The 25,572-nt window shown below is 36.0% G+C and overlaps 1 protein-coding gene across 4 annotated transcripts in view; it reads right to left on the bottom strand.

Annotated features, from left to right (window-relative positions):
• Positions 1-25,572, bottom strand: part of NETO1 (neuropilin and tolloid like 1) — a 66,263-nt gene that overhangs the window by 30,956 nt on the left and 9,735 nt on the right. For all 4 annotated transcript variants that reach the window (XR_009967478.1, XM_062633090.1, XM_062633089.1 and 1 more), the window contains exons 4-5: positions 22,020-22,268; positions 72-113 (exon numbers count right to left, since the gene is read on the bottom strand). Coding sequence is in view for 3 of the 4 variants with exons in the window: in XM_062633090.1 (XP_062489074.1) it covers positions 72-113; positions 22,020-22,268 (291 nt within the window). In the remaining variant the exon portion in view is untranslated. The remainder of the gene's footprint in view (positions 1-71; positions 114-22,019; positions 22,269-25,572) is intronic.

Below are 25,572 nucleotides of genomic sequence, written 5' to 3' on the forward strand. Positions count from 1 at the left end.
CAAACAAAAATATTTTCTACAGAAGAGTGCAAAGGCTTCCAAGTTAAAAAAACACAAAACAACATACCAACCTGGCAACGGTTTCAAAACACCAAGGTCCTTAAAATCTGGATCTTAAAAATCGAGAAAGAGAAAATTAATTTTGTTCAGTATCTTGGCTATAATGTCTATGTGGTAAAATTTGACAATGCACTTCATAATATAATTATGCTTGTATTTCTCAGAAATAAGAAATGTTTCAAAACTATAGCAACACATTAATTAGTAATGCAGAAATTAATGATACTATTAGACCAAGATTGTTGTGGTTTTTTTTTCTGTTATGAAATGCTGGTTTTGCCTCTCTGTCTCTGAAGAGTTCAAAAATATTTCTGCTCACAGTAGAAAGCAAGAACGTCACACAGCTAACCACACAATATTTTAATACATCAGCCTAATGAAAGAGGATATATTTACCGATCCACTCAGAATCCTTTTGCCTATTTTACATTTTGCAGTATGACACTCAGCTTAGCTACAGAAATCTGAACTCCATTCTGTGTTCATGAATGCTTTGCCATCCCTACTGTCAAAAAGGAAACTCTTCGTCAGAAGCATCCATTTGGTCTTCCTGGAATAGATACCACAAGGGTTTGCCATGGAATTCATATGCTAGCAAGGTAGGAAGTCTAATACATGCGGTATTTTTAATCTGATAAATATGATCATATTTACTGTCTAAGACTCTTTGTATCATGCTTTTATAGCCAGTTATAACACATAGATAAAATGAGTTTTATCTTAGACCTATGCATCAATAGACAATTATCCATTGAAAAATCATTTCACAAAATTTGTCCCAGTTTGAAGATACTATCCAAACCCAGAAATGTAAAAGAGGCTGAGGTTCAGAGTACAGTAGTCTTGTCTGGGAGATTTTAACCATTTACACTTCTTTTGTACCTAAAATTAATATTCTGTACAGCGGAAAATAAACAAGCAAACCAAAAATTAAAAAAAAAAAAAAAAAAAACAACCCACAACAATAAACCAAACACAGACTCAAAAAAAAAAAAAAAATCCACTGGCCTTTATTCTTTTTTTTTTTTTTTCTGGAGAGTTGATAGGATCTGGCCATCTGAAATCAGTGATAAACACTTTCATACAAACACTCTGCACTAAGCTGCTCCTGAGCCACATACATAGTGCCCAGGCCTCAAAAGAATTGCACAAGAGGAAAGCTAGGGTTCAGTTTGGGCCATGAGTCTATCCATGGAACTGATCTTACTGTTTCAGAATTGTGTCAGTGCAGAAAAAGCTATAAATAAAACAATGAAGAGAAAGTTTGGAAGTAGGAAATACATGAAGTGAAAAAAAACCCAACCAACCCACCACCAAAACTGCTGTTCCTCTAGCCTTAGTCAAGTCAGGACAGCAAGAATCATAACCAAACAATATCCTGAAAAAAGTCTAGTGCTCTATAAGCAAGTTCAGTCATTTTAACCTGAACAATCAGAATGTCTTGACTTCAAAAACTGGAGTTGTAAGATCACTTTTTTAAACTGTTGTTCTATAACCAGGCTGCTTTTGTTTTTCCCAGTTATCTTTTTCAGTTGCACAATATAAATCATGAGTAAATACTCATGAACTTAAGGGACTGAAAATATGACTAAGTAGGTAATTAGCATTAATTGTTAAGCAGTTCTATGGATCAGTAGATATGCTAACCAACAACACTACATGTACTGAAATATTTGAGTTAATGTCCTCAGATGTTGACATATAGTGCTGAAAGCAATATACTAAAAGGAAACCTACTTTGACTATTGGTTCAAATTACCATCCAAACCATTACATTTCTTCATTTTGCTAAATTTGCAAGGATCACTCTGATTTACTGAAAACACTCCAACATTAGCAAAGTACAGAGGAAGAAAGAAGAAAAAGGTATTGACAGGATTTCTCCCATATGAAGAAGTTTTCATATAAAGGAGTGCAAGCAGCAAGAATCCAGGCTGAAATGTAATCTAGACCAGGAAATTTGACCCATAAAACAATTCTGAATGTAAGTTCTTATTTGTTAACAACACAGTAACATTGGTAACAATGAACACTAAAGTCTGCAATCTGTTAGAATTCTAGAAATATGGTAGATCTTGCTCAGATTTTAAAAAAAAGTCTTTTTGCAACCTTTCAACATCTCAAGAGTGTTAGTGAAATAGAATCTATGACACCTGAGGTGATACACTTCATTAAGCATTGATAGTATACCAAAATTCTTATAATGAAACAGGAACCTGTAAATAAAGCAGTATCAGAGTTGATGAAAATTAAACCATGTTTAATTATGTTTAAGCATATTTAACCAGCAAATGCTTGTTGTTGGTTTTTTTTTTAATAGTCTACCATTAAACAGGTTATACTTTAGCAGCTCTTCTGTATGCAATTCAATCAAGTTGTTATTATTAGTCTGGCTGAGTCAGAACCCTTTTAATGATAACAGTGACTGGCTATATCTTCCAACAGACAGATAGTCTTAATGAAAATCATGCTCCCATTAGGAAAACCTCCCAAGAGAGATTTTTTTTTCCCTTAAAAATAAGATTAATCACCTGTAATAAAAAAGAAAAATGGGAGGCAATAAGCTTTGAGGGGAATGCAATATACGGAATTTTTTTATGGGATCTTAATGGAGGAAACATGTAAAAAGAAACACATGAATTTTCATAAGAAATGTGAAAATGTGTAAATGTTATATAAATTGAAGATCTTGCATCCAAAAGAATATCTGTGGCTCTTTCTGAAGCATTGGATGTCTTTTTTAAAAACCAAACAAAGCCAACAAAATAAAGGTTATCCAGAAATCTCCTTTGGTGATATACTGCAACTGATTCCACAAATAATGGATTCCTGCAATGTTTAGTTACTGTAATCTTTTCTGTAAAACCTCTGTGAAGCACTGAACTACACTTGAAACTTTTATAAGGTGTAAAATCCGTGCCAGGTTATTTAGATTTGCTGGCAAACAAGCAGAATGAGAAACTTTAAAGTAAATAAAGAAGAAAATGGTGCTAATCTGTAATTTCCTTTATCAGTAAAAAAAAATACTGTGGATGAGCAGACAGTGGGCTGAACTGGAAACTAGCTGAACAACCAGGCACATGATGGTGGGAATCAGCATCATAAAGTCTAGTTGGAGGCCAGCAATCAGTAGTGCACCCAAGGGGTCAGTACTTGGTCCAATCCTGTTTGACGTCTTCATTAATGATCTAGGCGATAAGGCAGAGTGTACCCTCAGCAAGTTTGCTGATAACAAAACTGGGAGGAGTGCAGGGTCATGCTGCCATCCACAGGTTGGAGTAATGGGCTGACGGACCTTATGAAGTTCAACAGGCAGAAGCACAGATACCTTCACCTGGGGAAGAGCAACCTCATATACCAATATATGCTGGGTCCATTCAGATAGAAAGTGGCTTTGCAAAAAAAGCTCTTGGGAATCCTGACAGACACCAAGTGGAACATGAACCCATAGTGGTGGCCTTGGGGCAAATAAGGCCACCAATATCCTGGGCTGCATTAGGAGTGCTGCCAAAAGGCTAAGGGAGGTGATCCTTCCCCTCTACTCAGCACTGGTAGTGCTGTGTCCAGTTCTGAGCTCCCAGTACAAAAGCTGCTGGAGACAGTCCAGCAAAGGATCATAAAGCTGATTAAGGGACTGAAGCAACTCTCATTTGACGAAAGGCTGAGAGAGCTGGGACTGTTCAGCCTGGAGAAGGGTCAGAGGTAATCCTACTAAAGTGTGTAAATTCCAGAATGGAGGGTGCAAAGACCATGGAGCCAGGCTCTTTTCAGTGGTATCCAGTGACAGAAAAACATGCAATGGGCACACAGAAGGTTTTGTCTGAACATCAGGAAACACTTTTCCACTGTGAGGTCTTCTGATCACTGACACAGGTTGGCCAGAGAGGTTGTGGAGTCTCCATCCTTGGAGATATTCAAAAGCTGTCTAGACATGGTCCTGGGCAAGGAGCTCTGTTAAGACCCTGCTTGAAAAGAGGGGTTTACAGAAGAACTCCAGGGGTGCCTTCTAACTCCAGCCATTTTGTGATCCTGTGATTCTATAATAAATAAACACTGGAATGGACTAATATTGAAAAAAAAAACTAGCCAAAAGACAAATCTAAGATATTAGCAGAGGTTAGACAAATCATAGAATGGCTAGAGTTGGAAAGGATCCTAAGATCATCTACTTCCAGCCCCTCTACCATGAGTAGGGACACTTTGTACTAGACCAGGTTGCTCAAGGCCCTGTCCACCTTGGCCTTGAACACTTCCAGGGATGGCGAATCCAAAACTCTAGCCAATCTCTTCCAGTGTCTTTATTTAAAAACATTAAATTTGAATAAAAAATCCATTATCAAAACTGTTCAACTTGTCTTCAAAAACAGATTTGTGAGGCTTTTAAAAGCAATTTTAAGTAACACGAAAAAAAATTACAGTATTTTCTTTCTTACAGAAGCACAAATTTGTGAGTAAACCTCTCACATTTTATTCATCAGTTTCTTTATCTTTTCATCCAAAGTTCATTTGGACGCTTTCTCATAGTGTCAACATCAAACCTGTTGCTTGTCCTGATAGAAATAACAGATATCTCACTCTTGGAAGTCAAATTATTGAGGTCTACAGAATTTTCAATATTTCTTTTTTAAAAAAGGAATATTGAGCTGGCATGTTCCATAGCATAGCTTGGCTAGAATATACTTCATTGCACACAATTATACACACAATTACTGAAGTACAGTAGATACAGCAAAGAATACAAGCAATTACTGTATGGTCAGAAGTTAAGATGCAGGAAATGTGTGCCACAGAATCCTGGTGAAGGTACGAAATCTGACTGTGATTAACTTTTGTGGTATTTTTCTTTCTTTTCTTCTATAAATGAGAAATGAAGGAATTATTTGATCAAACTATACACCACAAAGGGTTGATGTCTGAAACATAAAAGGACTTTTTGCTGTTTGTGAATAAAAAAAACCTCCCTTTTTTCAATAGTTATATACACAAAATAGACACAATACGTAGAAAACATTTCCTAATGATAACTATGGAAACTGACTATTTTTACTCATTGAAGAGATAGATGTAGTTATGTCTTTTCATTTTCTTGTCTCTAACAGACTAGAAATAGGTATTCAACTTCTACCTATCAATATTTAAGAGATTTTAACAAATGCATATGGCTCTTTTACAGACCTGACTTTACATGCAAATGCTCATGGAAAAGAGAATTGCACTGTTCAGCAAGCCGCCAGTTACTTATTTTCGAGTTTTTGAAGTCAAGTTCTTTTACAATGATTTCTGGGAGCTTAAACCAGCTTTGCCATCTTGAGGAGTGAAATATAATTCTCTGCAAAAGCGGAGCTTGCCAAACTCAATACAGAACAGCAAGATTATTCTACAGTATTTTATGTGGTTGCTTCCTAGTATTTGATGATACAGCAAAAATATTGGAAGATGATGACCAAAAAAATTTAAAAGCTTACAAATCTGCTCAAAGAATCACTAGAACAATTTTAAAATAGAAAAACATTTCTATAAGTAAACATCTCCTGTGAGCTGGACAAAGGGGGCTTAGCTTTTCTGCTGGACAGAGTAATGGAGATGTACTTAGCATAAACAATACTAAGTGAAATAGATGTGCAAAAATGTACAAATTATTGTCTTGTTAGCTGAAAATGAAATTTGTCCTGATGAATGTTTTCACCTCTGTAGTCCTTCTGAAACTTCCACTTCTGGGATTTTGGTACATATATCAGATAATCCAAACACTGTTTGAGACCTATGCTCTTGTGAGTTCTTTCTTTATAACATGGTTCCCACCCATACAAAGTTTAAACTGGAGAAAGACCCTGTTCTAGACAGTTTACAGAGTAGACAAGAGAGGCAAGCAGGCTAAAATGTCAAAGCCTGCCTTTGTGTTCATGAAAAGAGAAAGCTAGGTGAGACCTCTTCAATCACGTGTCTGTTACAATAGAGTTCACTCAGGCACTTTTTGTCTGCTCGGTTCAACTTGTCTTAGCAAGAAGTTATGCAAAGACATAGATTTCCATTTTCTGGTGATACCGCCTTTTCATTTCCAAATATATGTTGAAGAAACAAGAATTAACTTCTGGTATACAAATGCCTAGCTACTGCTCTGCTACTGTCTAGCTACTGTCTAGTTGCAGTGTATCTCATATTAATGAGGTCACTATAGCTGTGCAGTTTGTAAACCAATCTAATATATTAATTACACTATAAAGATACTTTGTGAGTTTAACTGAGATTAGTAAATGTGACAAAAGAAAAAACTAAAACAAAACAAACTAATTTGGAAATCAAACTTCTGCACGGCAGTTTGTGTTATTTCAATATAAGGAATCTGGTTAAAATAACTAGAGCAGGTTGGTTGTATTTTTCTAAATATGATTATAGTTCATATAATCATATGCAGCACTGCATATGATTGCAATGCTGCAGAATCCATTTAGAGACATTATTCCTAAGACAAATAGTAGCTTTAGTGTACTTTATTGTGAGTCAGATCAGCAAAGGCAAAACAAAAATCTCCTTATGGAGCTACTTCCTCAAAAACAATATTTCTCAAAATTCTCCAGAGTACAAAACTTTTTGGCTTATTTGTCTTCTTATGACTTCTTGCTCATCTAATAGCAGGTAGAACTTCAAGGTGAAATAGCAAAAGTCATATTCACATCTGCTTTTGCACTTACCACCTTTGAGTTCTTTCATGTGAAATTGTTGCAGTTCTTGTGGGAAAGGAGAGTAAGAATGGGCGGGCAACAGTGTCATTCTCAGGCTTGATGATATGTGTGGGATTATTTGGTGGATCATTTCTACTCTGTTATGTATTTCTAGTGGCTGAGTGCTCCAATTAGACATCATATTATCCTTATGCAGTACCCTGTGTGGGGAAACACAGGGAAAAATGATCTTACGACAATATTTCAGGGACTGCATATGCCTTTATCTACTAGATGCCTGGGACTGTGTGAAACAAGACTGAATGAGCAATGCAGACTTGTTGCAACAGTGCAGCTGACAATGCCAGGACTGACTATCAGTCAATGCATCTCCCCAAGATAATATCCCAGTGGCTTTCTGTGATTGACTAATGGTCTCTGAACTTGACTAGGAAGACTGATGTACAACATAAAAGTGCTATGGAGCTTTTCCTGAATGATGTTAAACAAAAAGCATAGCTTAGTCATGCAATTTAGCACAATACTAGTAAGGCTTCGGATTTGTCTCATTGGTTTGTTATAAATGACTACTAGACCAGCCCAAGAAATAACATTTTAAGTTCATGGCAGAAGAATAGGGAAAAATGATCCAGAGGGCTTAGCCACAACTGGTTGCTAGGAATTACTTCTTAAGATTTAATCAATTTATACACAGTAATTGCTAGCTGTCACTGAGTGCTAAATCTGCATACTCTTTTCAGAGAGGCCATCAGTCCATGGAGTGGATTTCTCAGGACAGAGGGAGCTTGTGGGAATAACTTTCTGTTGTGGTTTAAGCCCAGCCAGTAACTCAGAACCAAGCAGCTGTTAGCTCATTTCCTCACACCCCCCCCACACCCCCCCCCCTCCAGGCAGTATAGGGAGTAGAACTGAAAGAATGTAAATCTCACAGCTTGCAATTAGAACAGTCCAGTAACTAAGGTATAATACAAAACTATTACTACTACTAAGAATGATAAGGAAAATAACGAGAGGATATAAAGCTAAAAAGGGAAAAGAAAAAACCCAATAAACACAAGTGATGTAAAATGCAATTGCTCATCACCTGAGCAGCAATCTGGGCCTTCCAGGTAACTCCCCTAAGTTTATATACTGGGCATGATGTGCTGTGGTATGGAATACCCCTGTGGCTAGTTTGGGTCAGCTGTCCTGTCTCTGTTCCCCCCTTGGCTTCTTGTGCCCCTCCTCACTGCAGAGCATGAGAAGCCACAAAGTCCTTGATCAGGGTAAACATTACTTAGCTACAACTAAAAACATTGATGTGTTATCAGCATTGTTCTCAGACTAAAGCTGAAACACAGCAGTGCTACTAGGAAGGAAAATAACTGTTACAGCCAAACCCTGGACACTTGGTGATATAAAGTAACCTTTGTTATTTTATTGTAGCAAAAATATTTTCTCCTGCTTTTACCCCAAAACATTCAATAGAATGAATGCATTCATTGCAATGTTCCCGACACTTTTGAAGAAGTGTCTTTTTCAGCTATTATAGCCAACAGAATATATTACTTGTGTTACTTCAAATAATACTGCGTAACCTGTAGTTGACCACACATTAAGATACATTTCCACTAAAAACAGAATTATCAGCATAGTGTTTACACCTACTAACATTCTGCTGCTGTAGCTGGCCACACCAGCCAAGCCATGCATGCTATAGGAATCTTTTTGAAGAAAATTGCATCTCACATGAGAAATACAAATACCTCCTCTAGTTTCCATGTGTGAATAGTTTACTTTCCACCAAGAGATTCTTTGCACTGTCTCCAGTATTTTTCTATTACAGCCTAGCAAAGTATGAGGTGGGCTTTCACTAAAACGAAAAACTGTGTCAGAGAGTACTAGAAGGAAGATGAGTTGTGCTTGTAAAAACAACAGATTGCTTAATCATCTGATCATGTAAAATGCCAAAAAGAGATGAACCAGTCACAATACTCCAGAAAATATGATCTTAAAATGGAAACAAGAGCCATAGACAAAAAAGCTATTCATTAGTTTACTGTACAACTGTTAGATTTTTTAAAGTTATTAGCTAAATTATGTTGCAGTGCTCTCCTATAAAAGTCTTTGTATGATTCTAAAAGCCAGTGTCACAGGATGTTTTTAAAATATATTCAATATCCAGAGTATAAATCTGACGGTGTTCAGGATCAAGAGAATTCTAGGTTTTCATCCCCACTGGAGTCTGAATGCTCTCTTTCTAAAGCAAGAATAAAAAAAAATAAAAAACAACCAAAACTAGAACATATCAAAGGAAAAGTGAAATCCATTCATTAAGCAAAACTGTCAACACTAATTGTAATTTTATGTGCCCACCACAGATATTTTCAGTGATCAAAAAGAGGAACTCTAAAAGCCACATAGTCAATGAATTGCTGGGGAAGGCATATCAACACCATGTCCTAGAAACAACTGCGGGAAAAATAAGTCTTCTGTTCTGTCCTTTTTAGCATCCATAGTAGTATAGCTGTCAGTGACATCAGAGCTTTCCTTTTTGTTCTGCTACTTTTAGATTTTATGCCTAGAAATTGTGCTTTCAGGGAACTATACAGAATACTGTGAAGTTTTCTTGGAGATAATCTTGCACTTTCTTTTCTTCAACTTTGTAACAGCATAGGGTACCAGCTTTTTCTGAGGAACTGTTTCAGGAGGAAGATAACTCTGTGTCTTAAGCGGTGAATTCCTATTTGATTTACCAACAAACTTACAAATCTTATTTTTTTTTTATACAAGATAACATTCAAATATTAAAAGGATTTAAAAACTATACGGAAAGGGACCAATAATCCCTCCACTCTTTCCAGTATTATGAAATTGAACCTCTCCTGAGGTTATGTGAGGAAAATATTTTGATAAATTCTTGGTTAAGAAAGGCTTTACAGCTAGGTTTTTGGCCTTGCAGTTCATCTGTTTCCTGTTGGTTACAGCTTCATGAGAGTGACATTCCCTTTTGTTCAAATAGATCATTCTTCTTCAATTTCATGCAATTTAAAGTGCCAGAGAACACTCCAGACTATGATTACTTGCTAATAGTGACCTAACATAGGCATAATCTGTTAGAAAAAAGACACCCAGGTCAACTGGGACTTTAACTATTTTGATGAAAGCCCTACTGTATGCTTTACTATGCATTTAACTAAAACAAACACAATTCCTACCAACCCTAGCCCAAAATGGTTTCCACTTAGTGACTAAAGATTCATCAGTAACAGGAAGATGTTTTGGCATATGCCCATGTGAAAAAGCAATCAACAAGATGATAAATTCTAAATCAAAGGGTATTGTTTTCAACCTTTTAGACTTTTTCTTCAAACAAGATCCTTCTAACAGATTTTCAGTGCTCCTTGAGTATCATTTATGCCACATGCTCTGTGTTCACTAAAAAATTCTCAAACTGGTTTGTCATGAACATAAGCAAACAAATGGGTCTGGGATTGTCGTGGTTTAAACCCAGTCAGGTAACTTGTTCATTCACTCCCAGTGAGTGGTGCCGAGCTGACAACAATCGAGGTCCGTGTCCCCCCCCCGCCCCGGGGTTCTCCCCCACTCCCGGAGGAACGGGGAGGAGGATCGAAAAAGTGCAACTCCCACGGGTTGAGACAAGAACAGTCCAGCAACCAATGTACAACACAAATCACCACCGCTACTATCAACTACAACAATGATAAGGAAAAATAACAAGGGAAGAGAATACAATACCACCAGCCAAGAAAACGAGTTCCACCCGGAAGCCCGTGTCCTTCCGGGTAACTCCCACTCACCCCCCAACCCCGCCATGACGTGCTGTGGTATGGAATACCTCCCTGGCTAGCCCAGGTCAGGCGCCCCGTCTCTGCTTCCTCCCGGCTTCCCCTCCTCCCTGGCAGAGCATGAGCCTCACAAAGTCCTTGGTCAGGGTAAACACCACTTAGCAACAACTGAAAACATCGACTTCACCAACACTGTTCTCAGGCTGGAAGTCAAAACACAGCACTGCACCAGCTACCACAAAGGAAAAAAAAACATGACTGCTACTGCTGAACCCAGGAGATCTGTTGAGTTTGAATAGTTATATTTGTGTCTATAAAAACTGTTAGTGCTGACTTTTCCTCAACCCAGAACCTAGTGAGCCAGCTATCTCTAAACAGTGATTGTATCCAGTATAGATTAGTGATTTTTTAATTCCATTATCCTAATTTGTAAATTTATGTTAAAAAATTGTAGTTTCCATGGAATTAAACACATTTTCAGTTTTCCCTCTCTATTCAAAAGCTACCAGTCTGAATCAACAATCTGATTTCTACTGGATTTACTTACAATCTTAATATTGATTCTAACAGAAGCAGATTCAGGCCCACAGTCTAAGCTGAATTTAGCAATTGGTTTATTGAATGCTACACTGATTGACTGGCTCAGCCTCATATAGAGAACAAAAATTGTCCTTCTGCATTACAATCACCATGAAAAAGGCATTGTGATTCACTGAATCACACTCTGAAAGAGCAGTGTTCGTAAGTCCTTATGTCTACTTCATACAATATCCAATATTGCCATTAACTGGCTGAAGAGACTGGGAAAAGAACAGCAGAGTGGGTACTGATTAGAGATTGGCCAGTTCTTCTTCTGATGTGGCAATATTCAGAAGAAATGAGTTATCAGGCATTTTTCACTTTCAGCAGCAGCAGGACAAACATGCCGGTCAGTCACAGCACTCAGGATTGTTAAGTACGGGTCAGCTGCTTATTCAACAAGAACACAATAATTAAATTTCATTTGACCAGATCAAGTTTTTGACTGCCAAACAGCAGGATTTTTCTTAGCTTTATTTGAAAGAGTCATTTAAAGCTCTAGCAATAAAAAAAAAAAAAAAAAAGAATTATAAAATACATAAATAGACCCTTTAATTTAAAAGTGCTATAAAATCATTATCTATATGTGTATACAAAATGCTCTGGAATACAAACCATATTAATACTACAAACGATTCCTTGGGGGGAGAGGACATGCAAATACAGAGATTCAAATTACCCAAATCTGATTTTTAAACTACTAAGACAGCATGTATTTTATTAAAAAATCCACAACCTATAAACTTATTTTACATAACTTCAGTATGGACTTCATAGTTGGCAGCAGTTAGTAACCACCTGCCTAATCCACATAATGAAATCAGCATTAAAGAAAACAATATTTTTAAACATGTTTTTCTGCATTCTCTTTTAATATTAATTTTCACACAGAGTTGAGAAATAAGATACAGGAATAAAAATAAGGAGAATAAAAATCAGGAGAAAACAAGAAGTGGTATCATACAATCTTTTATTAACCCACATACTGCAACCAGCAGATTTGATAACATTGTCTCTTGAGCTTCAACTATCAGATAACATCTGGCAAATGATGTTTGTAAGTCCTGTTACACAACATCTTTTGCCTTCTCAGTGTCATCTAGGGGACTGATATGTGACTAGAATAACACATTTCACACTGCCTGCTTCTGTCATGCTATTACACATTTTTAATAACGGATGTGCTACAGACATCAGTTTATTTAAAACTGAATTCTCAGAAAATATTTGGCAATTCTGTTCCCATCATCTTACTAATGACACTAATGACACTTTCTTAACACAAACTGCTGGGTATTAGATATAGTCTTTTGACATCAAAGTATCCAAATAAACTTTCTGCTTCTCTAGTGTGGAATGATCTCTGAAGCAATATTTTTTCAATGTTGATCAAAAGCACTTGCTTAATTATTTTGCAATGAATTCATTCTCTTTAATGGCATTTAATTGCTTGGTAAATTACATCACCCTAAACTTCACAAAAAAAATAAATTAATCTATAGTCCATTTTAGATTGTGCACCACAGACCAAAACATTTTGTCTCACTGAAGTTAAATTCTCCTCTAGAAATCTATTTGAGGAAATACTTATGTCAGACAGTCATTCACCTACGCAGTTGCAGACTATGCTATGATCAAGTAAACAATGTGCATTTGGCATAGTAAAGTCTTTAGAACAAGATAATTTGAGGGCACTGGATCTCTCGATATCAAAGAAAATATTTTTATACTTACATATTTGTGGTATTTATTATATCATTAATTTTTAATAAGAAACAAAATATCTGTCTTGAAAATTGCTAAGGGCAGAAATAATTTTGCTCACAGGAATGCAACCTGATCTGATTATGAATAACTAACATACTTTTAATGAAGGGTTTTCAATTAGACTGTATGTCCACACAATTTCAAACCACTATTAAATCAGATGGAATATATCATGGCAGACGAGAATACAAGCCTAGAGCCAACCTGCCTGCCTATGAATCCAAGTACAATGGTATTAATAGAAATCTCAGTCTTAAACCAGAGAAGAATTTGTTCTTTTCAGATGAGGTTTGTTTTTTGTTTTTTTTTTTATTGCATGACATTGTAGATAATGCTTTTATGCATCATATTATACTAGCTAAATGAACACTGCACTGCAATGAAAACTAGGAAGAGAAGAAGGGTTAAGGAATCCTGTAGTTTTCATTCAATAATTATGAATGAAAGTATTGAAAGTAGCTTTAAATATTTACATATAAAAATAAAATTTAAAAAAATCTCATTAGCATGTAATATCTAGCAACAATCAAGTTTTCTATTTTGTTTTTTTTTTTTTTTTTGCCTTTTTAGTTAAAGGGAAAAGAAACAGCAGACAATACAACTGTGAAAAAAATAACTGAAAGATAACAAAGTGACAGGTTCACAATGAAAATAAACTAAAATTTGAATCTTCCTGAATGCAGTCCTTTTGCTTAAATGATTGCTTATTTCAACAGATGTTTCACCATCTAAATGTCTTCATGCTTGGTTCTAAACGAATTAAGAAAGTAAATGAACAGAGAATATAGGTGCTTTAAATGTCTGCAGATTGCTGAATAAATGAGTAAACAGTAAATAAACTACTGATAAATAGTCATAGCTGTCAACAACATGCAGCATGGAAGACAGACCCCATTCTTTGAAAGACCTGCAGCTGAACTAGCTCAGGCTCAGGAGATCTGAGTTTCCTCATTATTGGAAAGGCGTGCAATAAAGGCAACTACTCCTCAGTCCTGACATCTAAGTTCCTAAATCAGCAAGTGAAGAGATGAGATTTTTTCAGAAAAAGCAAAATACTAAAGATCATCTTGGCTTTCCATAGGTATCTCCTGTTTGTGGAGATTTTTACGTGGGAGTTTTGCCTCCAGTTTCAGAGAAACATAACAAAAAAAAAAACAAACAAAAAACCCAACAAAACCAACCAACCACAGGCCTCTGTAATTGTCCCTCTCAAAAAAAGTTGTCCTTAAGTACAGAGCCATTTTTATTTTAAAAAGATGATTTGGCAATTATGCACTATCTCAAGTTTAAGTAGTGGGAATGTAGTAAAAAATCAAATGAAAACTTTATGCTTAAATTTAAAATCTGAGTGGAACCAGTACTCAATAAAGAAGTTTGCAGAACTAGTATCATTTCATTTGACAATTTGTGTACCTGATTGAAATACTGAGTTGGATGGAAAAAAAAAATAATGAATTCTGTTCTAAGCATGGTTTAAGAAAAACACATTTTTACATAGAGAAAATAACTTTTTTTTTTCAGAAAATTCTGACAAGATTTTTTAGGGACAAGACTATCTAGAGGAAGAATAGCAGGAAGACAAATTACTAATCATGATGTTCTAACCAGCAAAAACACAGCTTACTATGTACTATGTGACAGAATATGAAAAGAAATGAAAATTGGGGGTTAGTGAGCCTACTTAAGCCTGTATTAGTGTGATACTGATCAAAACCACAAACACTGAATTGATATAAATGTATCTACTACATAACTTGTGTAAAGGTAGAACACTAGTTTTTAACTCATTAGAAGAGTTTAAGAAATAGTAGTTCAGCCATCCAAAATAAACAAATATTTCATTTTGACTTAGTTCAATAGATAAAAATGTAGAAGACAGTATTTAAATGTACTTTAAGTAAGTACCCATGCTGAGAGATTGCCTTGATTTAGAAACATGCTTAAATGTAGGTTTCCTGAAGTTCTTTGCTAAATTGGGACTAGATTTAGTGGCTTGTCAGTGCAGCATTTGAGTATAGCAAGCTTAAGCAACTGCTCTTTGGAATTATCCTTGGGCACATCAGAAAGTAATTTCAGAGATTTTTGATGGATTACAGTGTTAAATTATAGTAGCTGTTATTCCTATTTGGCCTGAAGGCCTTGGGGAAATGAACAGGTTTTGCAGAGAAAAAAAAAAAAAACAAAAAAAACCTAACATTTGGACTTGCTACAAAAAAAAAAACAACAAAACCCCCAAACAAACAAACAAAACCCAAACAAATAAAAAAAAACAAACAACCAAACAAAAAAAGCATAACTTGAAAATATCTAGGCATTGAACAGAAATGAGCATCAGCAAAATCTCTACAGAATCTCTCCAAAGTCGCTGAGAAACTTACAGACAACAGTGTTGCCAGGATGAGGCCCCAGCTCAATCAGCCAGAAGTGCATCCCAGTAACAGCTATTAGAAAATATCCCAAATAAGGAAGTCAGATGATCTGGAATAACTTTGAAGAGTGTTCAAAATCTCCTTACTTTACATGAGGCATGAAGTTTCTCATTTTTTCCCCTGAAGAAATAGGTGTTAAAATGTTTAAATGAGCACTACCAATTAAGATGCTTAAAAACAGGGTTTGGAAGTGCTACCCTGAATATGCATGTTACTAGTGAAAATTCTCACTGTAAACAGGTTGTTTCCAAGCACTTGTGGAAGGTGGCCACTCAGGTTTCACCATTTCCATCTTCCCTGCTCTGCCATTTCAAGGTGCTTCACAAATATTAGAGAAAAATCAAGAATTAATAGGGAAAACAAATTCACAGAGGCACTGGTTATTTCCACATTTTGCAAGAGTTTAAAACAAAGGATAAACTGTATTAGGCATAAGGTTAAGCTAAGTATAGTATTTGCATAAAGCCAACTGTATTCTTAGGGGAAAGAGCACAGGAAAAGGATGCCTTTAAAGAAAACCCTCTCCTAAGATTTAGTTTTAATTGTTCTATAACAAGTAATAATATAAATTGTATTGAGAATTATGGCAATGCTGTTGTAAAAATGAAGCTTAATCGAAAAAAGTTGTGAGCTTATTAAAGATTCCTTCCAGGAACAGGACAGACTTTTTGGACAGACTTTGTCAGAGAAATGTGGTTCCTCTGTAAGCAATATTTAGCAATGCAACACCATAATCACCTTTATTAGTGAGATCACCGATATAACAAGAAGCATATTTCCTCTGGAGGTAGAAAAGAATTATTTGAAACTGCACTGCAGTACAGTATCCTAGAGTATCCTCCTCTAGAAGTCTGTGTTCAGCTTTGTGGAACAGCTACAGAAAAGAGATTCTTGGAGGGACAAGGGGTGGTACTGATAAAAAAGCCTATGTTAGAAAAAAACTATACAAATATTTGGCTTATGTAGACAAGGAAACTGACATCTTAAAAAAGCTGACTGCCATCCCTAACCTGACCACACAGCAGCATATAGTTCTAGTGAGAAAAAAGGTTTCAAAGCTAACAACTAACATGGGTATAACCAAAGACAAAAGCTGGCTATGAATAATTTTAGGTAAAAAATCAGAACATTCATAATAATTTGGATCCTGGAACAGGTCTTAAATAACAGTAGCTGAAACAGAAAATACCCAAATAAAATTAACTCTGAAAGTCTTTTAAGATCTATCAACAGAAGGATATGAATTTAAACATTTGGCATGAGTTGGAATCTTGCTCCTTGCAGTATCAGTGTCAAAGGCAACACCACATGCCTTGGAAAGCCCCTTCACTCTGATATTCATACACAGTAAATACAAATACATTTCTCACGTGCCTAGTTAATGCAGATTTGTCTTTTTTTTTTCCTTCTTATTAGAATACTTAAAACTATATTTTATATTTCTATTGCTCTTATTTTTAATCAAAGCTCAACAGGGTAGGAACATAATTGTTCAGCTTCTTTCTGTTAGTAATATGATAGCCCCAGCATGCAGGGGTTTCTAAACCAGGAAGTTCTATAGTTGCTTCTTGAGTATTTTTGAAAGAAAAATAGAAGTATGTGATGACAAGAGGTAATATGGGACCTGAGAATTCCATGACATCTTTTAGATACTCATTTGCTCCACATGAAGAATTATTTTTCACTTGAAATTCAAAATAGCGTACTATTCTACTACATTCTCACATTTATGGTACTGAAATACTTCAGGCCTAATTCTACAATTCCTGTAAGCTAATGGAATCTACAGAACAGCACAACACAAATCAGATACCCTTGAAAAAATAGTATTTCTGTAGCTGATCATGATTTTTAATGTAACATGCAACGGCATCATGCCAGATGTTACGTGGAAATTCCTTCTCATTCACAAGACCAGATGCCCTAATACATTGTAAATAGCAATGAAGTGCCTGACTGTTGAGTGTGTGTATGAACTAGAAGTTCCTAACTCAAAGAAGCTGTTTATAACAATCGGAAGTGCTGGGAGCTATAAATCTCAGTATAATAAATAAAAAAATATTCACACCTTTTTATTTTTTTTTTTTGACATCAGTAGTTTCTGGCTCAAAAGTTTGAACAAAGAAGTATGAGTAATTTCTCATAAAAACCAACTCCTATTCCAAAGGAAAAAGCTTGACTCATTCAAAGTCTCATGGCCCTGAGATTGTTTACTGCTTCTCCAAAACAGCTGAATTACAAGTTGGTTAAAAGTTGTTGCCACTGCTGATGTTAACTTAGAAGCAATCAGATCAGTTCAGAAGAGAAAATGAAAATAAATAAATGATAAATAAATATATAAATAAAAACAAGTAAGCAATGTCCCACAAGCATTCAGCTGTCCCAGATGCCTGGGAAATACCCTTTCCTTACACAGAAGACAGGACATATACATTAGATGGAAACATATTTCCACAGTATCTTGTCTATTGTTTTAGAAATTCATGTTAAATATTTCATGAGACCTAAAATATAGAAATTTCCCAATTAAGAATTTGGGTTATTTGACTTTTGGGTTTTTTTTTTGTTGTGGTGGGTTGTTTTTTTTTTCTTCAAGACAAATGATGTTATTATTCTATTACTCTGACATTCTACAGCTACTTGTACCACTTATATGGGGATGTAAAAGTCCCATTATTTTGATTAGGCAGTGTTTTACACTCCACTTTTCGGGACAGAAGAGTATAAAGCATTTTTTCTTTTTCTATTACCAGGCAGTCAAAAAGAAAACATTACTGATTGACCATTATATTAATGAGGCTAAATAAAAACCCAGATGGCTTCTACTAAATGAAGGAACTGAAGGTAATGATGGGCTATCTTAAGCTACTGTCCTGCAAAATCAGCAACCAGGATAAACAGAAATCTGATTATTCTAGCTGAGTAAGAAAGGTCAAATAAACATCTCTCTGTGCGAACTTTTGTCTACACTAAAAAAAAAATTCCTCATTTTAAAGAATGGTTGTCAAGGGTAAGTCCTCTTGAAGTAATACCTGAATTTTTCTAAACAGAACAGTGATTTAATACCATTTTGGAAAACGTTCTTGAAACATGACCTTTTAGGAAAAATTAGGGTAACAGATCTAAAGACCCAGAGATGTGTGATGAAATTTCATGTGTAGACATTTCAATGGCCCAAAGAAAGACAAAGTAAAAGCAAGAAAGAACTAAGTGACTTGCCAAGTGGACTTTTGCATTGGTGGATGGAGTTCCAACCATTTTAATACCAACCTCATGAAGTTTAACCATGACAAGTGCAAGGCCCTACAGCTGGGTCGGAGCAATCCCAGGCACAGCTACAGGTTGGGCAGAGAAAAGATTCAGAACAGCCCTGTGGGGAAGGACTTGGGAGTGCTGGTCAATGAGAAAATGAACATGAGCCGGCTTCAGTGTGTGCTTGTATCCTGGGATGCATCAAAACGAGCATGACCAGCAGGTCGAAGGAGGTGATCCTGCCCCTCTACTCTGCTCTCGTGAGACCTCACCTGGAGTACTGTGTGCAGTTCTGGTGTCCTCAACATAAAAAGGACATGGAACTGTTGGAACAAGTCCAGAGAAGGGCCACAAGGATGATCAGGGGACTGGAGCACCTCCTGTATAAAGATAGGCTGCGAAAGTTGGGGCTGTTCAGCCTGGAGAAGAGAAGGCTGCATGGAGACTTCATAGCACCCTTCCAGTATCTGAAGGGGGCCTATAGGGATGCTGGGGTGGGACTCATCATTAGGGACTGTAGTGATAGGACAAGGGGTAACGGGTTAAAACTTCAACAGGGGAAGTTTAGATTGGATATAAGGAGGAAATTCTTTCCTGTTAGGGTGGTGAGGCAGTGGAATGGGTTGCCCAGCGAGGCTGTGAATGCTCCATCCCTGGCAGTGTTCAAGGCCAGGTTGGACGAAGCCTCGCGTGAGATGGTTTAGTGTGAGGTGTCCCTGCCCATGGCAGGGGGGTTGGAACTTTCCAACCCTAACTATTCTATGATTCTATGATTCTAGGAGTCAAGGAGTAAAAGAAATTATTAAACAGAAAAGTCTTAGTAATTGCAAAATATTAGCCTATTCCTTAGGATTGCTTTATATGATTTTTATTTTTTTTCCCAGGCTTAGTCCAAGCTAGGTTTAAAATGCTTCAGGTGACAAGGCTCATTCCATTTGCCCAGACTAATAGATCTTCAAATGGAAGTTTTTTCCTGATACCTTAATTGATCTCTTTTTTTTTAACTTCATCCAGTTAGCTGGTTTTGTACACCCTGGAGACCTAGTAAATAATTTCTTTCCTTGCTTCTCCAGGTACTATTCAAATAATAATAAATGGTTGAAGCTTCAATTGAATCAGTTTTGCTTAAGTAATTATTTTAAATCTTGCTACACAACCACACATTCAACATTGCAATAAACCAGAACCTCCATCAAGATATCAAATGCAAAAGTAGTAGCTGAAGAATGTGTCAGTGGTGGGTGGGGAACCACACAGGTGGGAAACATGAAAGACTGCTGATACTAAAGAAATAGTTCTGCTGCACTTGTCACTGGGATGAAGAAAGCCTCCTCTGCAGGCGGCAGATAGGCAGAGGGTGTTGCTTGCTCTCGGTGAGATGGTACAACAAACTATCTCCTCATAGTGTTCAGCTGCTTTAGGCATCAGTAATTTCCAAGTGTGTCTTTGCTCTAGATAATTTTTTTTGATGCTCCTTGAAGAGAAGATAGCTAAAAATTTTCTTCTGATCTCTCCTTTGTTCGTAATTAAATTTCCTAAATTGTCACTACCTAAGGTCTGAACTGTTAAGGTGATAATTTCTGGAGGCAATTCCTCTCTATGCTACTCATTTATACACTCTTGAAAGCCATAGGTCTTTTTTATGAGTTGATAGTGCCCCATCCCAGTGCACACATTTGAACAACAGATCTCAAAATGTCAAGCCTTTTTCACGCCTACATAGTAAAGGACTGGTCAAGTAATGAAGAATGAGAACTGCTTCCCATTACTGATGATCAAGGAGGCAGCAGTGCTGTTTTGCACTTGTCAAATTAATCACATTCTCACTTGGCCAATATTCCTAGAAACCCTCTATCATTTACAAAGCTTCATACTGAAATCTATGGAGATAAAAAAGTAAAAAAAGAAAAAAAAAAAAAGAAGACATTGATATTCATCTGAAGTCTGGAATAATTCATGCTGCTATCACAATTTACCAGCATTGATCTCCGTGTAGAAATTCAACTTATATAGTAGAAAAGGAATGAGGATAAAACATGGCCCATGAAATTGTTTTTCACTTGAGAGTTTTTGACAGAATAAGCTGCAGATTGTGCTATGAACATCTTTTCAACCCTAATATATAACTCTTTGAAACAAGAATCACATGAAATTCAAAGCAAATAACTTTTGGTGGATGTGGGGAGGAAAACTGCAAATATCTACAGAGCCATGGTAAATGAAAGATACATATTTAAGTCACTTTTCAGAGAGTATGTGTAGATATAGAAAACTGCATTCATTGTCTTTTCATTTACAACAGATATATACCTGGCTATCAGGTTATTTGCTACAGAAACTCTTTGTTCTGTTGCTATTTCAACTTTCTAAATATGTTTATGGAAGACAGTATCCCTCACTTCAAAGAAATTTGAACTATGTTGGGTAGAACTATTTTAGAACTATTTTCCTTGCATTAGGGAAAGACAACTGCAGAGAGGAAAATTCAAGTAGTCCTGCAATCTTCTATGATGCTACTGGAATAATTAAGCAAACAGAATTCGGAGCCTGTTAATTTTAGCAGATATGCTAAAGAATATTGTTCCACCTAATACAATAATTTAGCTGAAACAATAGTGACATAATAGACAAAATTACATAATAATTACAGTGCTTTAGAGCAAGCTATATTAAGGTATGACTCATCACTCAATACGTAAGAAGGTACAGAAATACATCAAATACAGCAGTGCACTATAGTGTGGCTCCAGCCAAAAAAGAAATTTAAAATCAGCAATCTTTTGTTAATAAGTGGGGGAGGAAAGAAATTAATGGGAAGTATGACTATGAATTTTGTTTTACTTTAATGAATTAAATTTTTAAAGTAACAAATAATAATTGTACAATTACAATTAAGATTTACATCTTTTTAGAAAAATACTTAATGCATTTTACTATTTGAACCTCACACTTCCTCTGGCAATACTTGTAATAGTTTGCTTTATTGAGAAGGGAGAACTATTCCACTCCTCATGAGGGTAAATGATTGGTGAAGTGGAAAAGCAGCAACGGAATTTTCTAAGATAATTACTTTTTTTCTATTAGAATACTTTATCAGTAATTATTTTAAGAGAATAGCTGCACATTGTAACAATCAAGCATAAAACATACATCTTTCCCATGAAACATTTTAAATTATTTTCTATAATAGAATTCAATGGAAAACAATTCTTTTAAACACTGCAGAAGCTGAATATATGCATCTTGGATATAAATGTTTTGAAAATGTCTTCTTTGGATAAGCTTTACTTGAATAAGCAAAAGATATATGTACCTTCTATCATTTTCCTACCTGCTAATACCTTCCTTGAGAATAAACATAGTCCCAGTTAAAGATATTATTCAACAGCACAACACTACAACATTAGCAAAGTTACTATGCTAAGCTTTTTCTTTCAGAAACTATGATGGTTTGTACTCACCAGGCGTAAAGTTATACCGAGCAGAAAACCCGATAGATTCCAGCTCACCATCAGCAAAAAATTTAATCCATAGGAATCTGCCACTGGATTTTATCATAGGTGGATTCTGCTGTCCACAGAAACGTCCAATGATTGGGGAAAAGCCAAAAGGTCCATCTCGTACTTCAATATGGTCAAATTTGCACTCCCAAGAAGGCTCTATGGAATATTTTTCATCAAAGTGTAGTTCAATGCATTGTCTAGGGGCAGCTAGAAGTGAAAAGAAAATTATCTTTTTATTTTCTAAACCAAGATTTTAAAACCTAAAACAGAAGAAAAAACAGATATATCAATTTTGTATGCATTATAATATTTTGCTTAATAACTCATTATTTGTACCTCTACATTTTTATAACTTTTTTACACCATCAGCTTATTTGTCTATTGTTTTCCTTTTAAAAAGTGCTCATGACAGAAATTCTTGGAAAAACTAAGAGAGATATCTACGATGTATAACAAGATACAGTTTAGAAACTATTGGCTTCTAAGAAACTTATGCATGTGGAAAAACAGTGGTTTTTTTACATTTAGGGGTGTATGGAATGTTAATCGGAATACTTTTTTACCTAATGTTTGCAAAGATGAAGAAAAATATTATCAGAACTGTTCTATAATAAGAAGGACAAATTCTGTTCTGTATGTATTGCAGTCAATGACAAGCTCCAGTGTAATTGTGTTTACACAGAATTGCTTATCATTTCTTGAAACATAAGGACAAATGTAATGAATTCTCACTTAAGAAACCAGATGAGGATTAAGCAAAATTAACGTTTAGCTAAAGAGCAAACAACATTCTACTGCAAATGCTGAAGGAACTTTAGAATGGTCACTTAATTAGACATAAACCCCCCATGTCTATTCATAGATACTAAGGCTAGTGGCAGTCGGAATGATCTCTAAAACAAATATTCCCTGGCATCTTCTGTATAAAGCAATGAAGTTACGGGTTGAACTATAGTAAAGGAGAAAAAAAATATTCAAGGTTTTGTCTACAAATTTTAACAGATGCAACATCCCTCAGGTGTGCTCTTCCTATAGCTTAATCCTGTCTATAGCAAAAGAGTACGCCTCCAGTGTCTAGATCACAGTGCAATATAGGCTTTTGCTGACAAAGCCTGCTAAGACAAGGGTTTGTTGTACCTCCACCTGCTGTGCCTCTCATGGGATCATTCATGTCCTACTCTTTACACATATTAGGAGAACCTGACTATTCACTAGCACTGTTTCTCCACCTCAAAATAAGGCTGGGGAATGAATTTTGGGGCTAGACTACTGACCGTTTACACTCCTTAAATGTTAAAGTCATCTCCTGGCATCATTTCGGCCATACCAGTCAGAACAGCCTAAACCCTTTCTTAGGTGTGATGTGGTGGTTTGCATCAGTCAAGGACCATTTACTGCAAGTAGCTTGTATCTGTATTCTTGACTGGGAAGGTGATAGGAGTTAATCTGTACATGTGTGGTTGCATCTATCAATCAGCCTTAAGGCCAACGAACATTTCCTGACCTGTTTTGGGTATTAGTACTTCCTGTGTCCCAGCATGCTCTACAAAGCAGTCCAAACAGGATGAGGTCCTTTCTCCTAACAGTTTTGTGTTTCTGTAACTGCAGACTGTGGCGATCGGAAAAGACTGGGCAAAGGGAAGAAGTGGTGCTGTACACGCATCCATGCACCTTATCATCATGTGCTTTTAAATGCACCTCTGTGCTTCAACTTGTACAATATATAGAGTTAAAGGTTAGAGGGATTGGTGGGGTTATTTTGCAATAATCTACCTAAGAAACAAAATTATTCAAATCTTCCCAGAAATTACCATAAGGAATGAAAACACACAATTCAAACTCCCAACTTGAATTTGCTTTCAGCAAAAAGTAAAATTTCTTAAACAAAGGGTATCATCACTTATATTCCAGCTTTAGGAAGGGTTTCTTTGCCAAACACAAGCTAAAGTGATCAGGTACTGTATAAACACACATCTGCCACAGCTTTTGCATCAAAGTGTGTGCAAAAGCGCTCATGGTAAAACAGAAATACAGTGAGAATAAGTCCAGAATAATGACTAATAATACTGAATGTATAGCTACGGAAAAACAAACCATATCTGCCAAACTAAAAGCCCAGAACATGCAACTATTCCAGACTGGACTGGAATATGGTCATCTAACCAGAAAAGGAGGGATGGAATAGTCATTTCCAGTGTCCTTATTCTCAGGTAAAGCCCACTCACATCTTCAGAACTTTTTCTGTGGCTGTAATGTTTAGGAAAAGTTGTTTTCAAGTCCAAATGAAATATATTGGAGCTATCTCACAAAATGACTTTACTTCAAATCTTAAAAATCTTCCACATTTAACTTCCCTTTGTCTTTCTTCAAAAATGTTTAATACCATGGAAAGACTACTTAATGCTTGTTTGTCTCCTCATATTTTTCATCTAATTCTCTTACACAAGTGTTGTCTTGAGATTTTACACTCAATTCAAAAAAGGCACTGGGTTCCAACTTGTGGTAGAAGAACAGCTGCAGCAAAACCACACAATTAGGATTTTAATTCTGATCAGCCTCTCAATCTGTGTATCTGATAGCTGAATCTGTCTCAGTCTACTGCATGGAAATGAGAAATTGAACTCTATACCTATCCCATCTATTTGAACTGCTACATTACTGACAGTTTTCAATAATCTAGTCTTTCTGGATGTCCAGCTGTTACTGATAAGAAAGCCACCTACAACCTCCTTTTAAAAGAGGATTATTTTCTTGTTTTGATGAAAACTGTTTTGAACACAAAAAAAAAAAAAATCACTGTGAAATTCAAAATTACTTCAAGCAGAGATTCTTCGTACAGTGATACACAACCACTTTCTAACACCTGTGAAAGATCTACGATTAAAGAGCCTAATGATCTTCAGTGAAAACACGGAAAGCCTTCCAGAACGATATCTCTAAATGTCCACAAAAATATAAAGTGGGTATTTCATATCTCCATAAAGCAATTTTAGTCCATACCTATATTTTTAAATCAACATTTAAATATTAAAGACTGGAGAATGGATAAAATCTCACAAGTATTTCACCTGAAGGATTTCCAAACCAATTCTTAAGATACATTGTGTAAAATATGAATATCCCACTCCCCAGATATTTTTAACACAAACAAAAGCCTTTGCTCCTTTCCCTTTGGAGCACACATGCCAAATTTTCTGCAGTCTGGCAAAGGCTAATGATGCCACTGCTGCGGTCATTTCAGGCAGTTGTGAATTTTGCCAGGTTGGAGTCATGAATGTATGAAATAAGAGTGAAATTGGGCCCAACAGGGAATTTAATGCATACGCTCAGCTATTTCCTATTTTCTATATGCCAAATGAGACAGTAAAAGAACAAATTCTCAATGAATTTTGAAAGGCAGGTAGAACTCACCAGAAGCTCCTTTACAGCATAATAATTTTTGTACTGAATCTGTGACTTCTGGATGACCTAAAGGATTTGTTTAGAAAGGCATCCAATCTGGATTTTAAAA

This window comes from Pezoporus occidentalis, unplaced genomic scaffold, assembly GCF_034315485.1.
Source record: "Pezoporus occidentalis ecotype Australia unplaced genomic scaffold, CSIRO_AGI_Poc_V1 ctg4, whole genome shotgun sequence".
NCBI lineage: Eukaryota > Metazoa > Chordata > Aves > Psittaciformes > Psittacidae > Pezoporus > Pezoporus occidentalis.